Below are 17,953 nucleotides of genomic sequence, written 5' to 3'. Positions count from 1 at the left end.
AGGGAAGAGGAAGGCCTGGCTCCTGGTCCCCCCGCAGCCGGGAGGAAGGTGCCGGGGTGGCCCCGTGCCCGGCTCCTGCCAGGGGTGGGCTGGGGGCTGCTGGCACCGCGGCCAGGGACCCGGCAGCTCCTGCCAGGCTGGAGACACACACCAACCAACCTCCACCTCGACAGCCTGACCTTTAGGCGAGGCAGCCCGTGCCCTTTTACCCATTTTCTACAGTAAATACCGCTAGGACTTTTTCTGCACACATTGGTTGTCTGTGCTACTGAAAATAAGCAAAGAGAACAGCGCTGGCGTTCTCAGCCGGCCTTTAGGTGAGATTAGCGAGCTATTAAAGCCAGTTTATGAGGAATTTTAAGTGTGCTCCTTCATGCCAAACAAGAGCAAGTCAAGCAGGGGATTTTTTTTTTTTTTAAGTGCCATTTAATCCAGAAATGGAAGACAAATTTTAAACATATTTTGGAAGCAAGAATTCAGCTTATTACAGAAACACCTACTGGAGCATAAAGAAGAATGCACTCCGAGAGAAATTCTGCATCAAAAAAAAAAAAAAAGGCAATACAACACAACTGGCTGAGGGTGCCAGAGCAAGCTGCAGCAGCAGGCGGCTCCGTGGCCTCGGGTGCAGCACACCTGGGGACACCCACAAGCAAATCTCGGCCCCAAAAGCAAGCAAGAGCTTTGCCACCGGTTCTCCAGAAGCAGATCACCGCCAGACAGGTAGCCCCGGGTACGGCTTTTGTCCCGGCGGTTCACCATTTAGTCCCAGCTGCACCTCTTCGGGAAGCTGTCAGGAAAAGCAAAGTAACAGGAGAAAGCCTTTCATTTCAGCAGGGCGATTTACAAGAGGTCGGAGAGGAGAAGCCCCTACAACCGTGCTGGGCCTGCCTGGGATGGAGTTAGCCTTCCCTGCAGCACCCACGCAGTGCTGCGAAACGCAGGAGATTTTTGAAGTGCAACGTAGGAGTGCAGGAAACGCAGTACGGTTTGGGGGAACTGTCACCCACCGCGACCATCGCACAGGTGGCGTGGGCTTGTTGAAACAGGCTGATATCGATTATTTTCATAAACACACCAGCTGGGGCAGAAAACATCACGGCGGGCGAAGCACATAGACCAAATCGGGTGAGGCAGCCGGGACCTGGCTGCAGTTCCAGTCTCTGACCCGCTGCTCACACACGGAGCGGGCTGCTTGGAGATCAGGGCCGAGAAGCAAGAGCTCATTAGCTCTTCTTCAGGGTTCATGATTCAAATCTGACAAAACACACACTTCAGTGTTTCCAAGCTTAAAGAAAATTCCAGCAGGGTCATGGAAGATGCTATTTATAGCTGCCTTAATCTCTGCGCACTCCAACAGAGCTTAAGTGCACGCACATATTTTGTTAGCACTTGAAGAAAAATAATCTTTGTTGCTGCAAACGTAATCAGCCACAAGTTCTAAAAACGTAAATGAGTTTTTCCTCGCAATACTGCTGCTCCTCACCGAGCTGCAGTGAAAAACAGCCCGTAGCTTTTCCAGGCAGAAAACTGTTACCGGAAAAAAAAAAAAAAAAAAAAACAGGTCCTGGAAAATATTCAGTGAGAAAACCAAGAAACGAGAACGTGGGAAGTTGCACAGCAATTAATTTCATCAGCAGGCGACGACCCCTCCTCACCCTAACTGTACCTATCGGTAGGACAGGCTGCTCCGAAGGCTGGCAGGCGCAGGCGAGATGCCTCAAGAGCCGCCCGGCTCTGCGCCCACCTCTGCGCTCCCAAACGTGCTCGGGTACGAAGATGCACGGCCGTGGCCAAGCTGCCTTCCTCAGATGCACGCAGAGCGGAGCACGGAGCTCTCCGACGGCAAATATTGATCCCGGCACCTGCTTGGTCTGTGCCAGGATCACGGAGAGGGATGGGACAGCTCCACGCCAGCGCTGCTCGGCGCACGGCGCCTCACCAAGCCTGCCAGGAGCGGCTCCGCAGCCAAAAAGGGGGAGCCGTGAGCTACACGGGGGGACCACAAGGTGCGTGGAAAGCCGGACAGCCTGCCAGGCTCTAAAGGTAGTGGTCAGCAGGTGAAACCACACGTGGCGGGCGATCAATGCGTATAACCCTCAGGGAGCCCGTATTGGGATCAATACCGCCTGACGCTGCCTGAACGACCCTGGGGAGCTGTGCGATGCTCGACGGGACGCGGCTGCCTGGGGCCTCGTCCAAGTTCCCTCCAGGACACCGAGCCAAGGGGCCGGGCCAGGTGACCTTCAGGGGCCCCTTCGACCTGAGCTATTTCACGATTCCGCGCTTGGTCCAGAAACACTGACCCTCAGTCTTCGCCTCCTGGATTACTGACCGCATACTTCAAAGCGTGGGGAAGTGTTTTATTGATCCAAGTTACCAAAGCTTCAGCCACGGCACATGGGATGAAGAGCACTGTAGCACAGGCGGTGCAGCACCCTTGGGAGAGATGCAGACACCCACGCTTGCCACAGGGCCTTGGGTATCCCGTTCCCCATTACTCTCATAACTCAGTTAGCCTGCTCTGTACCTTACAGACGTTCAGAAGCTGAGCGATCCTGCTGTCCAAGCCCTTTCAGTGGCATTAAATAGAGATGTCATGTAAGCTTTTAATAACGTCGACAGATACTAAATGAGGTTAACCGAGCCAGCTCGTAGGAAGCCACCGACCCTGTACATGTGCTCTCTCCCCATCGAGCGCGCCCAGCTCACACCACCGTGTGGGGACAGCAAGTTCCCTAACTGCCTTCTTAAAAAAGCTAACAGATGAAACCTGACTGTAAGGGAATGGCTGCTGAACCCCCCCAACACCCGAAACAAAGTTTTGGTGAGTCAGCCCCTGGCACTTTTCCTGCTCTAACGCAGCACCATGCACACACGCAGCGGTTCTGTAGCATGCCGCTGCTCTCCATCAGTGCCAGTACCCACGACCACCGTTTCATTACCTTCAAGCAAATTTAAGAAAAAATTACAGGCTGCAGGAGCACGGCAGAGAACTTTTTTTTTTTTTTTTTAACCAAACACTACTGTCAGCGACCACTCCACCTTAACACCACGCTGCATTTAAGGCTTTGAGTTACCAGCATTACTTAGCATCGAAAAGAGAAGTACTTTACCAACATACATACATTGGAAACATTAGGCAGAATCAGTCAGAATCTCCTTGCTCATTTTCTATAAGTGATACAAGTCCTCGAGCAGGCATAGCTCACAACCGGCAGGCATTTCTCTTAAGGTACGCCTCAAGGAAACTTGATGTACATCCAAACTCCTGCAAGCTTGCTACTTTCTGTTGGATGCATCTTTCATTTTCCCCTAAGAGTGCAAATCATGTTCTGGAAAGGCTGCAGCATGCCAGGGATGCTTAAAATAGAAAGGGCTGCAGCTAGCGATCCTGCACACACGAACGGAGCGAGCAGCAGACGGGGAGCCGGGGCAGCGGAGTGGTCAAACCCTGGCGGCGAGCTGCCAGCGGCTCCCAAAAATGCAAGCAGAGGAACGGGAATAGCAATCCAACAGTCTGGATCAGCATAATGCGAATGAAATGAGTTGTGACAAATTCACGGCACAATTCTAACCCTCGGGCTCTCGTGTTGCTAAATTTAGGATCTCAGCGCAGGAGGGGAGGGAGAAGAGCTGCAAAAGTGCTTTAGTAAGGTAGCAGTCAGAGTCAATCGCAAAAGCTGTGTAATTTTGACCTTGCTGTACAAGGAACGCGTCTGCAGTTTAGCTAGGTCATGTACAAGTGCTGCTTCTGCATGAACGGGGAACAGCACAGCCGTGTCCTCCTGTAGTAACAGAGCTCAGAGGAGGATGCAAACAAAGCTCAGGGAACAGAGCTGTGCCGAGAGGCTGCTGCTCGTAGGCACCAAACCGGCGCAGGACATGAACTTTAAAGTCCGCTTAAAAATATTCGCTGTCCGAGTTATGAAAGCACCCCAGGCAGAACCGCGTCCAAACCTAACATAATAATGTCATGTTTATTTCTGTCCGTGACTCCAGCTATATTTGTGCTTCTTGTAGCATTTTAAAGGAACCAAGCACACACGCACTGACCGGCCGGGGCAGAGGGCGGGTTGGACTATCTATTTCGGAGAGCAACCCTTGGTGCATCACCAAGTTCCTAAGCAATTTCAGGTCAACAGGCAGACACCCATTAAGAAATGCTCTTCTACGTATTTTTAAGTAACTATTTCCATGGGTTTAAAAATAAGCAGTATTTCATACTTTTTAGAACAAATCAGTGTGCCTCATTTAGAGAGCTTAAAGAAAAAAAAAAAACCTTCATCTGCAAGGTGACTAAGCCCTCAGACACGTAATTACCCGCCAGCGGCAGAGCCACTTGAGCTCAGCACCCATCTGGCCGTGTCATTCAAGCCACCAGGCAGGGCAGCGCTTGCGTCTTGACAGCGAGACTTCTCAAAACCTCTGAGGACAACTCTCGGGGTCTCTCTGGTTACTGTTTAGCACATCAGACAGTGACTGCGGGGAGATACCAGCGTCCTGGCACTTGCCTCTGATTTCAGTTGCACTGCTGCTGGCTAAATGCAAAGATCAAATACTATTTTAAAAACGGAGACAAAGTCAACCAGGCCTGGGACAGAGACAACAAATAGCACCCAAATTCTGGGAGCTGAAGAAGGGACAAGCAGTTTAGCTGCTTGATCTGTACTCAGAACTCACTGCCATACACAACACCTCACTTCCAGCATCCTTCTTGCAAACTACACACACTTTAAAATAAAATCTCATTCACTACAGCATTGCCAAGGCAGAAACAAAGCGGAACGTCTTGCTGAAGGCAGAAGAGGCTGTTCCCAAAGCCCGCAGAGGGACCGGCCAGCCCGTCCCAGAGGCAAAGCCAGACCTGCAGAGTACCTGCTGGTGGCTTTGTAACAACATAAAGGTGGCATGCTACTGAAGCTGGTTTAAATAGGCCACAAACTGGTAAAGAAATAAATCCCATGCAATTCCTTTGTTTATTTCCTAGTCTTACCAGGAAAACACGCGCCCATCACAAGGCCACCATGTCACAAACCCACCAGCGGCCCTTCGGCAGGGAGAGCAGAGGCAGCACAGCATCTCACAGCCACAGCTACCGAACACAAAGCTTTTGAGTCAAGCTACACGCGTCAAGACAGAAAGCGGCCTGTCCTTCTCTCTCCTTCCCTTTTATTGTTCCAGCCCGGTCTTCCCTTTCTCATCCCACAGGCTTGGGCAGACGGGCTGCACACAACGTGAGCAGGACTTGGGCATCCACATGGAAGAGAAAAAGCCTTAAAGGTTTGGGGCCAGAACTCAGAGCCTCAAAGCAGACGGCCCAGAGCACCCCTGATCCATCTCAAGAGTATTCAGTACGTCTCCTTCACCTTCCCTAAATATAAAAGGGATGAGGACAGATGGCCGTGGGATGCAGCCACAAAGCACTTCTTAGGAGCAGCTGGTGAACAAATCCAGTCACCTGAAGCAGCAGCAGTTGTATCCTTGCAGTAACAAAAAGCGACGCTCTTGCAGCCAGGATAATCACAGGATGTGAGCAACTCAAGAGGCTACAGGGAGACTTCTTCATGAGATCTACAGAAACGCTTCGGGGAGGGGGGCGGAGGAGTAAAAGAAAACCTTTAGCAAACAAATCCCTCATTTGGTCTGCAGGTGCTCACATCCAGCACTGCCCAGACCGCCACCAAGCTCCGAAATCCTCCTCCTGCATTTTGGTATTTCTCACGGCAGGCAGAAACCGAGCAAGAGGAAAGGACAGCGAGCAAAGCCATTTCTCTACTGGGAAGTCAGCACAGTCATTTTCCAGGCCTACCTGGTTCCGACATCTACTTTCTTATAGTATTTTTCTTTTAGCCACGTAAAAAAAGTGCTTGCTTACTGGTAGCTCAAATCTAAAACACCCTTAGGCACGCCGCTGTTCCAACAGCGCGCCAACAGATGGACCAGCATTAGCACCACGGAGATGTGTCACATGCCCCTGGTTGTATAAAGCAAGAAAAAAATGCCGCTATCGTGGCACAACTGAGCTTTCATAATAACTAATAAATGTAACCATAAAGACATTATTTGATGCTTTTTCATTACAGTCTGCAGAAGCCAGAGATCTTCGATAAAAATACAGTGTTGCTTAAATTTGATTACTACGGGGCGGGGTGGGGGGCGACGACAGGAAACAGTGAGTCATTTACGGAGAGAAAAGACAAATCCTGAAGCAATCAAGCCCTCACTTCCAATTCAGTAGACAAATTTTCCTTAATTGTATGATGGGAACATGGTTAAATAAAGTGACCACATGGGACTACCTCTCTCTTCCAGGACGGGAGCACAGCAAGGCTTTAACAGCACCCGTGTCAAGCTGTACAGCCTGCACATTAGATTCTAGTTATCCCCCTGCCAGCCACAGAAGCGAGCAAGCCCTAGTAAACAAGGCACGTGTAAACCACGGTGAGATGTAAGCTACAAGCACGCATAGTGGCTGGTTTGGGCTGTGGCCACAAGGGTACTCTAATAGAGGATAAAAAGCAAAAAAGTAGCAGAACCGCTCCTCACCCTCTCCTGAACGCAAAGCAAAGCCGTGTCCTGCCACAAGTGTGTGCTCCCCACCCCAGACCGGCCGGTTTGCAAAATCCTGACACTTCCCTCACGGTTTACAGAAGGACTACCAAGAATTAATTGAGAAAGTAAGAACAAGAAACCCCAAAGGCCGTTGGTTTTGTTCTGCTTAAGGAAAGGTCAAAGCTACACACGGTGGTTTACAACAAACCCGAATCACAGCCTCAAGCAGGGCGAGTTCACTCCCAGGGCAAGCGACCATGTAAGGGACCGTGACCACTTCTGGGACCCTTCTGTGGACAGCCAGCCAGACAGCAGCTTCCTTCCCCAGCGCCGTACGGGCGAGCAGCAGCCTGTCCTCTGGGTCACTGCTGCAGCCCTGCGGGCCCACAGCTCCAGCACCGGGTGCTGAGCGGTTCTGAGCCACCAGACGTCCCTGGTGGCAGCGGCACCGCGCTGCAGCGCCCAGCAAGCTCTGTCTGCGCAGGGGGAAGGGCTGTGCCCCTCAGTAGCTGGCAATAAGCCTTATTTCCAGAAGCTCACAGGAGAGCTTTGCTTGGCGATGCTAACATCAGGTGAAACCACTCCAAGACGCGGCGAGGACGAGGGCCCTGCTCCTGCCGACCCACGCTACCTGAGGGTTAGCGGCTCCCCCGTTCTGCTCCTGCTTCCGCGTTGGCAGAGCAGGAACGACGACGAGGGCGCTTTCAAATTCGCGAACACAGCCACCGTTGTCCGAGCGCAAACAACGGTCCCTGTTCTGAAGAAACTGGAAAGAGGCCAACCGGCTGGATGCAGAAACCAAGCAGGGCTCTGCCGAGGGTACGAAGCCTGCCGTAAGGTACGTGGCAGGCTGGGGGAGCTCCGGCAGCAAGAAACCCCCAGGCCCCCCCCACCCTGAGGTGCTCTCTGCCCCCTGCCAGCACCACCCAGAACATCCCAGACCCCGGCGCAAGCCGCTGAGCGTTAGCTGGGCTCAGGTTCCGCGCCACGAGGCACGGTCATGGCAGGAGGTAACGCGGGAAGAGCTGCTCTAATTCACAGCCTGGGAGATTTGCCTCTGCAGATTTTCCTCAGCTGTACCCAGATGCGAACCGAAACTGGTTAAGTAAGAGCGCAGCTCGCCCCGATGAGGCAGAGTTTCTAATGAGGGACTTCCCGAGAAAATAACGCTCAGACTTTCTGAGTAATAATTATTCATACGTGTTATAAATAAACACAGATCCTAATATTTTTAATTAGACAACTTCTCGGTGGAAACTATGTTCTCCCGAACTATTTACATTGCCAAAAGAAACCACACGTTTCTTACAGTGATGGAGGAGGTGGAGAGAGAGTGGCCTAGGTCAAAACAGATGTGCTGCAGGCCTCTTGTTCCAGCTTGCTTCTTCCAGACTCTGTCAAAAGTTGGTGAAGGTCAAAAATTCTCATTCATTCTACTAAACGCGTTTGAGAGAAATGAATTAAGTGTTCAAGCGGGTGAAGGTTTTGCCTACCTGCCTTACGTCACCGTTACATGTGGAAGCGTTAGGCAAGCCAGCTGCTCAGTGGCTCCCCACTGTGAATTCAGACAGTAGCAATAAAATTCAGCATATTCCATTTTGCTACATTTCACGGAGCAGCGTTGGATATTTTACCCACTACTCAGGTGGCAATGCTCTCTCCCGACCTGAAAACAGCTCATTCTGAAAGTCACAAAACTTAAGGTCTCTATATACCTTTTTCCCCTATGTGTTATCACACCGTGGGCTTTGTGCACATTCACTCGTACGTACCCCACAGCTCCAACTGCCACGTGTTGGCTGCTGCATCCCTTGTTTGTGCTGCCACAGGACACGGGAACAGCCAAGATCAACCCGCACCTCGTACACACAGCCCGACACGAGCAGCAAACGTGACTGCTCATGTCCCGGAGAGCTTCTGATGGAAAACGGACAAGGCAAGGGGCACGGGAGGAGACCGGAGTGTGCCCAGAGACAGCCAGCAGTCCTTGCAACAGATGTCAAAGGTTTTTTTTTTTTCTTTTTTTTAATAATGATATAAAGAAGTCACTCAAGCCTTTCTTACCCATTCATTTCTTCCTCCCTCTGAGGGAAGGGGGAATACTCAGCTACACCTTTCCCATACTAAAATTAGCAGTAAACTCATTTTGATGCAACAAGACCGACAGACAGAAGCTTTCACCCTTAACAGCTTTGTAGCCGGCAATCTCTTCTCTGTTCCTCCCCGAGCATTACTCCACACAACCTTTCCCTTCCTTTTCTATCGGTGGAGCAGATTTTGCATAACACTTGCTGCTGCAACAAGCCCTGTGGCAGCATCTCAGGAGCAACTTTACCTGCCGGTTTGCTGCCTTGCTGAAGTCCTCAAAGGAAAGAAAAGAAGTCAGGCAGATGGAAAAGTCGTGTTAATAAGACCGACGAGATGCTCTCAAGAGACACGACAGCCCAGAGAAACTGAAGGGACGGGACAGAAGGAGGCAGCGACAGAAAGCAAGGCGGGCAAGCAGCGCTAAGGACAGCCACCTGCAGTACAAGCGCCACGCACTGACTCACCCAGGTCTCGCTCCTCTCCCCAGCTCAGCTCAGCTCCGGATCAGAGGGAAATGCTACACATCAGGAAACAAGGGTGGAGTTGGGAGAACATTTCCTGGGCAATCACAGCGGCAATACGCGGCCTGTTTGTCCACCCGGTGCAAATTACAGGAACATCGACGCTGCTCAAACGCAGCGCATGGGAACACGGAGAGCTGCTCCATCAGCCCCGCGCTGCCGGGCTGCACGAGGGTAGCAGGGATCTGCCCCTGCCTTAGCAAGAGCAGGAGGCACCCAGGGAGGAACATCATGGGCTGACACAGCACAGAAACCCATCTTCTTGCGTGCCGCTGAGGCAGCCTGAGGAACCTGGCACCAGCACGCTGCCAGCCCCTCGATTTACAGAGCAGCTCATTAGTACGACCCTTTTAAAAAATGCTCATGAGGATAAGGATCACGAAGCAGTGCACTGTTGGACAGGTGGATGACAGGCACAGCTCCGGGAGGAGAAGCAGATGTGTTGTAACAGGGGATAAGTTTGGAACAGTGACCTCAGAGGTGGGAAGGGGAGAAGGCAAAAGCACGTCTACAGCCAGGGCAGCAGGCAGGAAGCCCTGCGGGGTGAGGGAGCAGGTGCAGGAAGCAAGGGACAGGGAGTGCAGTGGGACTGCTGGGGTCTGAGGATGGATGCGAAAGGATAGGTGGTAAGTTCTTGAGGCTAAGGATATATCTGACATACCTAATTACTCTGCAATCAGGGGCCAGCAGCACAAACAACAACGACAGGGACTGAAGACAGAGCAAGGAGGTTAAGTGGGAAACTCACCTTGACATCAGATCCCATCCAATTCCTGACGCCTGCTCTGCAAACCCCCGGCCAACGTCCCTGCGAGGCCGGACCGCCTGAAGCTTCCCTGCCTCTTCACTCCCTATGAAAGAAGACCCAGATACCCCACTGCCTTCCTTCCCTCATGTACCCGACCAACACCTTCATATCCTGTGCTATTCGTCTTTCTCATCCTCTTTTCATCCTCATAGCAGAGCTATTACTTACAGCACTCCTAATCACATTTAATTGGGGTATGTTACAGGCAAGAGATCCATAATCTTCAAAGCATCTTCCAAACAAACTCCGGCAGCAGAGATTTCCCCCTCTGCTCAAGGCATTTGGCAAGAGCACAGCAGCAGACATTACACCGAGTGGCCTTTGTGTTCCACTCCCTGAGTCACAGCCCTGCGCATCAAAGATTGATTTCACGCCTATCTGGGATGAATGAGCTTTCCTAAATGTTTGTGACATGCTAAGGAAGACAGCAGCAAGGGGAACGTCTGACTCACCCGGTATTTGCTAATCTATAGCTGATCTTCGTAAGTTATTACATTTGTATCGTGTTTCACAAAAACATGCCGATTTTCAACACTTATCTCAGACCTACAGCACGCAGCACTCTGTGATTATGGGTTACCGCAGCTACTGGAAGGAGAAAATCACACACAGGAACCTTCCAGAGGAGCCAAAAATACCCAGTCAGAAATACGAGAGAAGCTGTCCTTAAACAATAACATGCTCATTGATTGAAGGCTTGTTCCCAAACTCCTGTTACAATCCCTACTCTCTTTGACGAGGTGGAAGTGGCAGCACTGGCTCAGCAAACTCAAAATTTACAAGAATTTTATAGATTTTTTTTAACCACCAAAATTCTCCTCAGGTTTCCAGAAGGACCGCGTCGGCTTCTCCCATCTCATGTATCCCCAGAAGTATTTGGCACCCAGGAGGAGACGACGCCTCTACTAGAGCTGAGCAGATAAACAGCCTTGCTCGGCTGCCTGAATCACTGCTTTAAATTATGCACAAGAACACGGAAAATCCCAAAGGCTTGCCTTCGCCTCCAGTATTCCTGCTCCCTGTTTCAGTGGGGAAGCCCTACAGACCTTCAGGGGCCGGCTCTGCTCCCGGTTACAAGCACAGCAGGCTCCTTGTCCCAGCTCCGACTGGCTCCCAAAGTCCCAAAGCCATTCGGAAGGTGGCTTGGGAGACGAAGCCGGGCTGCAGAGGCAGGCTGTGCTGGCGGTCCTCACGGGGGGAGCAGGGATAATGCTCCGGGCTGGGCTGGGCACGGCTCTGTCAGGGACTCTTGCAAGAGGAAGGAAAAAAAATTTCCTTCTTTTTTGTGCCGCAAACGTTGTTGCGGCGTGTAAAAACCGAGCAAGACAAATCCCACCTTCGGAAAAGTTGAGTTTTCAACTGCCGAAAAGCACAAATCTCAGGGAAACCCTTGGAGGGGAGAGGGCAGGGGGGCAGGCGGGAGGCTGGCTCGACCGCGGCTGGTGGTACCGGCAAACCAGACGCCAGACGAGGAATCTGCCACTCCAGGTCACACCAAGTCCACCAGCCTTCACAAGGACGTTGAAAGAAATTCCAGAAGCCAAGCAGCAGGGAAGCTTCTCTCCCTGCTTCTCACAGAGCCAGGATGCATTTTAGGGCCCCAGGCACAGATCTCCATTACAGAGCAGCTTCTCTCTTGCGCCGGAGTTATCATTTTATCCCACACGCATCCAGCTCTGCCCAGCACCAATGCAACGGCAGCGACTGTACAGGAGAATTACACCACATGCAAAGTATTTTTCCCAAGAGTGAAGCAACACACATCATTCCACCTTTTTTTTTTTTTTAAGACAGAAATGGCACTTGGAAAAATACTCAAGTTTTATTACAAAAATTTAAATATTTTACAGGGCATCTCAAATCCAAGTTTTTGGTTTTTTTTTGATTTATAGAAGCTGTTCTATCACTTGATCACTACCTGAAACATTTTTTTTTTTTTTTATAAAAATACTTAAAGAAATTCACACTTCTAAAAAAAAAAGAGAAAAAAATCATCTGACCACTTTAGGCTGTGCTGTCTTCATAAGAAGAAAAACAATGCACTCCAACAACACAATCTAAGCCATGCACAAAAGCACAAAGCACAAACCCACAGCACCACCACCGACCTGCAGTTATGTCCCTGGACAAGTCACCAGGCGAAAGCAGGTGGGAAGCAGAGAACCCCACAGCACCCACGGCGGGGGCAGAGCCTCCACCTTCCCTTGTCACGGCCACATCCGAGGGCACCCTGAGAGGAGGCCATGGCAAAGCAAGCTACACGCTGCCACCACACCTCCTCCTCTCGTTCGCCAGCCCCCTTAAGCCCCCGTAAAAATAGAGGTAACGTTCCTCATAGGTGCTCACCAGCAGCGAGTTTCCTCTAGAGATGCCCGGGATGGAGCAGGAGGCGCTGGGCAGCGCGTGGGCAGCAGCAGCACCGCTCCGACCAAGAGCGGCCAGCAGTTACTCTTAACAGCAGCTGGTAATGAGCGACTCCATCCTCATCACCTATGGTTAATAACCACCGCTTCACACCCTATAAAAGTGGTGCTGCTTAGCAAACGAGGAAAGGCAACCTTCAATTAACACCTCCTTTCTTGCTCAGGACAGTCTGGGGAGCTTATTGGGGATCAGATTCTGCTTGCTTCATGCGTGAGAGCACTTGCTTTTAGTGGGAAAACTCAGAATTCAGCTTCATTCAAATGAATTCAAGATTGGAGTTCTGGTGCTCTGCGACCTTAATAAGGAGCCTGCATGCAGTGCCAAGACATCGCCTCCCTCCCCACCGGGTAGATCCTGCGCTGGGTAACAGCTGCAGGAGAGCTGGATGGCTAGACGTGAACTGGAAATTGGAAATAAGCAGATTAATCTGTTATTCTCACTCTTGCCAGCAAGCGTTGCTGTTTACCATGGGAAAGCAAGAATGAAAGGGGAAAAAAAGAATAAAAAAGCTCTTGCTAAACTTCCTTATTGTGTTTGCATCCAAATCCTTCTATGCAGAATTCTGATTCATCACTTGAAACTCGGTGCGGCTTCAGAAAAGCATGCTTCTGATACCCTGACAGCTTCCCGATTCGTTTCTGCAAAAAAACCTGAGCATGCACACGATCTTCTGCAGTGCAGATAAGCACATTGCAAATGCCCGAGGAGAAAATTTGTGTGGGGAGATAACTGCAGAAACTATTCTTAGTAAGGCAGCTCTGCATCTGTTAAACTAACTCTGCTGGCACTGCGCTGAAAATTCATATTCACTAACACGTGCTCCGAGTGTTGTGAAAAAGCAACTATTTTAAATTCTGGTTTATGTAACCTGAAACATCTCCGAGAGCTCAGGCAGGTACTCTCAGTGCGTCTTCTTGTATTGACATGACTGCCTCCCCAGCCGGAGCTAAGAGCACAGCCCAGCGAAGACCAGGCTGCCGCCCCGCACAGCAGGAGCAGAGCCTAGAGCAGCGCCCTCCAGCACGGCGCCCAGAAGCAACACCCCATGCTGTGTGGGGGCATCCAAACCTGAGAGAAGCACAGCGGGAGGCACAGCCGGGCCCGATCTCCCACAGAAGCAGGCTGCACAGCCGCGGGTCTACGGCTGGAGACCACAGCCTTAAAGAGTATTTTTTTGCTGGCTCAAACGCTGTCACTTAGTATTGGGAACTGCTATTTAATGAAACGGTTAGGCTGTCCTTCCTCTTCAATATAATATCGAGTTCCACGTTCTGATCCCTCTTGCAGGCAACATCAGACCCACAGAAAAGCAGCAAAACCCTTCAGATACCTGCAGATGAAAATAATGTGGTGCAAGCCTCACATACGTGGCGCTGAATGAGATGGGAAAGTAAAGACTACAGCCTCAGTTTCCTATTTTAATAGACAATGTTATTGCTTAGCTTCAATACTTCTTTTAACTGCATTATTTCAACCTGAAAAAACAACTTTTGGTAGGGTAAAAAGTTGATTACAGACTTCCCCCCTCCCCATCCTAACATTAGCAGGTTTTTGAAGGTATTTTGTTTTCGGCCACTATGCAAAGCTGGGCAGCAGCTCCCTCTGATGCATCTCCAGTGCCTCCCAGGCCAGCCGTGGTGGCCCAGAGCGCTCTTCCCAACCCTTCTTATGGTTGTGCCTCCATCGCACCGCGCAGGACTGGACCCCTGGATGCAGTTAGAAATAATTGCTGCGAATAAAAGTATTGGCAGATGGAACGAGAACAATCACACAGCACTAGGCTGAGTCCTGGTGAAAAAAGGCAACAGCGAACAGAACAAACCACCGCTGAACCTGTAGCTACAGCTCCGAGCAGCTGAGAGCAGCACAGCTTTCTGACACCCCCTGAGGACCACCACTCCCAGGGCTTCCTGCAGCACTTAGTTTTTAAGCGACCACATGCAAGTGTTTTCACACCTGGGAATGATTGCAACCTTTACTTGTTGTGCAGCTGCAGAGAGCTGTCAAAGCCTCAGATTTTGAGGAAAGAAAAAAAAACTGCAAGTTACAGGGCCTGGCTGCAGCACAACAGTTTTGCAGGCAGTTAAACAGTCAGGACAGCTCCGACACTCACAACTGGTTTACTCACACTCCCGTCCTTCTGGGTCCCACAAGTCATGTTCTAGTACTCATTTTTAAAGACGTTTCCCCTCTTTAACTTTTTTTTTTTGTCTCTGTTTAAAAGCTGATGGTACACACGGGGCCGTACAGTAGTTGTGAAGAAAGTACTTTTCCTGCTAAGCCATCTTCACAGCAACAGTCCGAAATACCCTTCAGTAACCCGTACATGTCAACAAGCTTTGTTACAGCCCAGAATGTTTGTTATAACAGTTATTTCACAAGCCTCTGGTGGGACTGTAAATTCTGGCAGTGTCAAATACATTTCCTTTTATTACAAAACCCGTTTTGAAGCCATCAGAAATCTCATTTGTAAACTAACACTTCTATATTTAGGTTACTTGGATTACAGATTTATTTTTTCTCCCTGACACTGCAGAAATGGAAAAAAAGAATAGGCAGGAGCATTACCACAGGCTCCCAGGCAATTTTTCAAATACTGGAAAAGGTTTAAGTTTGTGGAGAACGGGCCTATTCCTCTGGATTTCAAGGAGAGTCCTGATTCACGACTTCCAGCTCAAACACTGCTCCATACCTCGCCCCCCATCAAATGGAAGAGCTGCCACTTGCCAAGCTTACCTGGGACTGGGACTTACCGGCTGCTTCAGGTCCCAAAGGGTCAAGGTGTTGCAGGGGCAGGGGATGGAAATCAAAGGTGCCAAAAACCCACAAACATTTCCCAAGTAAAGCAATGCCAAGAAGAACCCGAACAGGCTTCATTATGCATTCTGAATACACCCACGGCTGTTTCATTACAGCAATACCACAGCGGATCTGAACTTTCATTTTCAGAGAGAAGCTTAAACAAATGGGACATCATTTATTTATTTTTTTGCTTGTCCAGCTGTCCTACTCCTAAGTTGTCAGAGTTTAAGCTCTTGCAGTCTGAGTGGGACTCGCACACGAGGTGCTAACAGCGAAGGCACTGCGGACGTGGCCAGGAGAGGACCACTCACCTTCTAACTCCCTCTTCTTCCCTGCTGAAAGAAGAATCACCACCTGCTCACCCCTTACAAGACATCTTCCCCCCAGAGCAGCCTTTTAAAAGTACTGGGGTAAGCCGTTTTAACACGCATGTACGCTCAAGTACATAATGAAGTGGGCTCCGTGAGTCAAAGCACGGTAAATAGCTGATGAAGCAGAGATTCCAGTTACAATGGAAACGATACCTGTAGAGACTGAAGAAGCCTGCTGCATATGCAAAGGTGAACACAGCCTGGCATGGCAGAGATCTCAATAAACACTAACAAACATGACCGACAGGCTAATGACTGACTCCCCATGTAAAGCAAGGCATCGTACAGCTCTGCTGGGGACTCAGAGACTCTGATTTCTTTGATTGAGCTCTGTCATCTCAGACGAGCCTTCTTCTTCAGCTCTGGACTAACTGGCTCATTTGTCTGCTCGGAGTAAATGATAGCCAAGCTTTTGATTTCTTGACTCAAGCCTGCTCTGCAGCTGGAACTCATCTCAAGGCCTACCCAAACAGCTTGGTACAAATAAACCGGGGGAGGATTGCATATTAGTTCCCAGATCTGTGGATACTTTTTTTTTTTTTTTGGGGGGGGGGGGGGGGGGGGGGCATTGTTCCAATAGTTTCTTAAAATTATGGCAGCAGAACAGAATGTGAAGCTGGGTGGCATGTAGCTGCCAACACGTCAAGCATTTGCAATGATTCATTAGCCCAGGCTCTGATGAGTAGTTCCTGGGTTTGAAATGACTCGAGAAAGAAGGAACGAGACACCAAACCTGCCAGAGCTCAGCAGACTGGTACCCACAGTCCAGGTGCTGGAATAAGTAGACTAATGGCCCACCATCAGCAGCCCATCTCCAACAGGATGGGCACGAGCCTGCCTCTTGCCTGTGCTCGGCTCCCCGGGTATCCAGTCGTTAGCAAGGGGATGCAGCAGCCCTGCTCCAGTCCCTTCGGTGTCTGTTTTGTCCTTGAAGCTGCCCGACCCCTTTCTGAACCTCCTAATGCCATCTGCCTCCGTGGCCGCCTAGAACAACCAAATCCAGAAGTTAGCTGGTTGCTTAGATTCACTTCTTCCCCCGCTAACCTGTATTATTAAATGACATGTATTTAATTTTATCTTAACATAGATAAGCATCTGCCCAAATGATGGAGAGGTCTTTTGTCACACACATTAACTGGTAGGGGGACAGAACAAAGTCAGTGAACAGCCATGGGCTAAGTACAACTTCAGTGTTTCAGCATTTGCATTCAATCACAGTTTAACTTCTGTCTGTGCTTTTTCCAAGTGAAAACATTCCCATAATTTCACATATTTGAATCCTAACCTATTTGTCTGTTTTTCCTATTAAACCTTTTTCCAGGCTTCCATCTTCCCTTTAGTCAGAGGAAAGGCCTTTTAGAAGTTTTTCTCAGATATAAAGTATAATTTAGTCTGTTATAGCTATTTCCAGATGGTCTCTAACGAGATGAATTTATTCACTTGCTGTGAGCTTTCCAGTGGGGAAGAAATAAATGGAAGCAAGAGGAGATTCCTAAAGCAAGAACCTCAGGAAGTATGCTCCTTCATTTCTTCTAATGAAATAGATAATTGGATCTAATTCACAGACACCCAGCACTCCCAGTGACTTCACCCTTGTCTCTAACCCAAACAGCTTTTTCATGGAAAGAGGGCCACGCCACCAGCAGGTATTCAGACTGCTGGCACACCTCGCTGGAACCTGCTGCCCGAAAATCCAGGCATTAACATATGCAGGGCTTGGAGCAGGCAGCACTATTTTTATGACACATCATCTTTTCTGAGTTATCATTTTCCCTGCATCGCAAGGTATTTGGCAAAACAGACAGAAGCCTGACTTAGGCAGAAGAATTACAGAACAGCCCTCAGCCTTGCTATCAGCGTGACCTTTTCCTCCGCAGAACCCTGGCTGCGTTGCGTGGCACGGCACAAACAACTCATGCGATCACATTGGAGCCTCTCCTCTTCTTCGGAAGGAGCTCCCATACGGCACTATCGGGCAGTCTGTGTGTGGGGACAGCCTGGAAAGTCAGGAGGCAGATCTCCAGGTTTGTGTCTACGACCAGAAGCCTCAATAAAGCCACTACTTTCCTGTTTTCGTTACGACAGGCTTCTGTCACTTCTCCAAACGCACTGCTTCCTCGTCATGTCACATCTTAACTGAGGCTCTGCATCTGTCCTCAGCTCTGCTGCCATCAATCTCGGGACCACAGCGAATTGCCACCGACTACCCAGCGAGACGGGGCCGGGATCCAGAACCACAGGCTCCTGAAATTTGAGAAGAAATGTTGCAAGCTAGTCACTGGCTTTAGCAAAGCCGGGATTTAATTCACAGCTTTTGTTAATCTGAAGAGGTCTGGGCAGCATCGGAGATCTGTCTGCAGGCTTTTTATACGCGGCACTGGATG

At 50.0% G+C, this 17,953-nt stretch overlaps 1 protein-coding gene across 7 annotated transcripts in view; it reads right to left on the bottom strand.

Annotated features, from left to right (window-relative positions):
* Positions 1–17,953, bottom strand: part of MITF (melanocyte inducing transcription factor) — a 100,215-nt gene that overhangs the window by 63,344 nt on the left and 18,918 nt on the right. Inside the window, exons 2-3 of one of the 7 annotated variants that reach the window (XM_083795434.1) lie at positions 17,433–17,813; positions 12,319–16,553 (exon numbers count right to left, since the gene is read on the bottom strand). The exons of 4 other annotated variants lie outside the window; for them this stretch is intronic. Coding sequence is in view for 1 of the 3 variants with exons in the window: in XM_083795441.1 (XP_083651567.1) it covers positions 9,913–9,920 (8 nt within the window). In the remaining 2 variants the exon portion in view is untranslated. Of the gene's footprint in view, positions 1–9,912; positions 12,287–12,318; positions 17,814–17,953 lie in introns of those variants that run through there. 2 more of the 7 variants (XM_083795445.1, XM_083795441.1) reach the window with 2 other exon arrangements.

This window comes from Anser anser (assembly GCF_964211835.1).
Source record: "Anser anser genome assembly, chromosome: 12".
Taxonomy (NCBI): Eukaryota; Metazoa; Chordata; class Aves; order Anseriformes; family Anatidae; genus Anser; species Anser anser.
The sequence above is the reverse complement of the archived record's forward strand: the minus strand, read 5'-3'. Positions and strand labels throughout refer to the sequence as shown.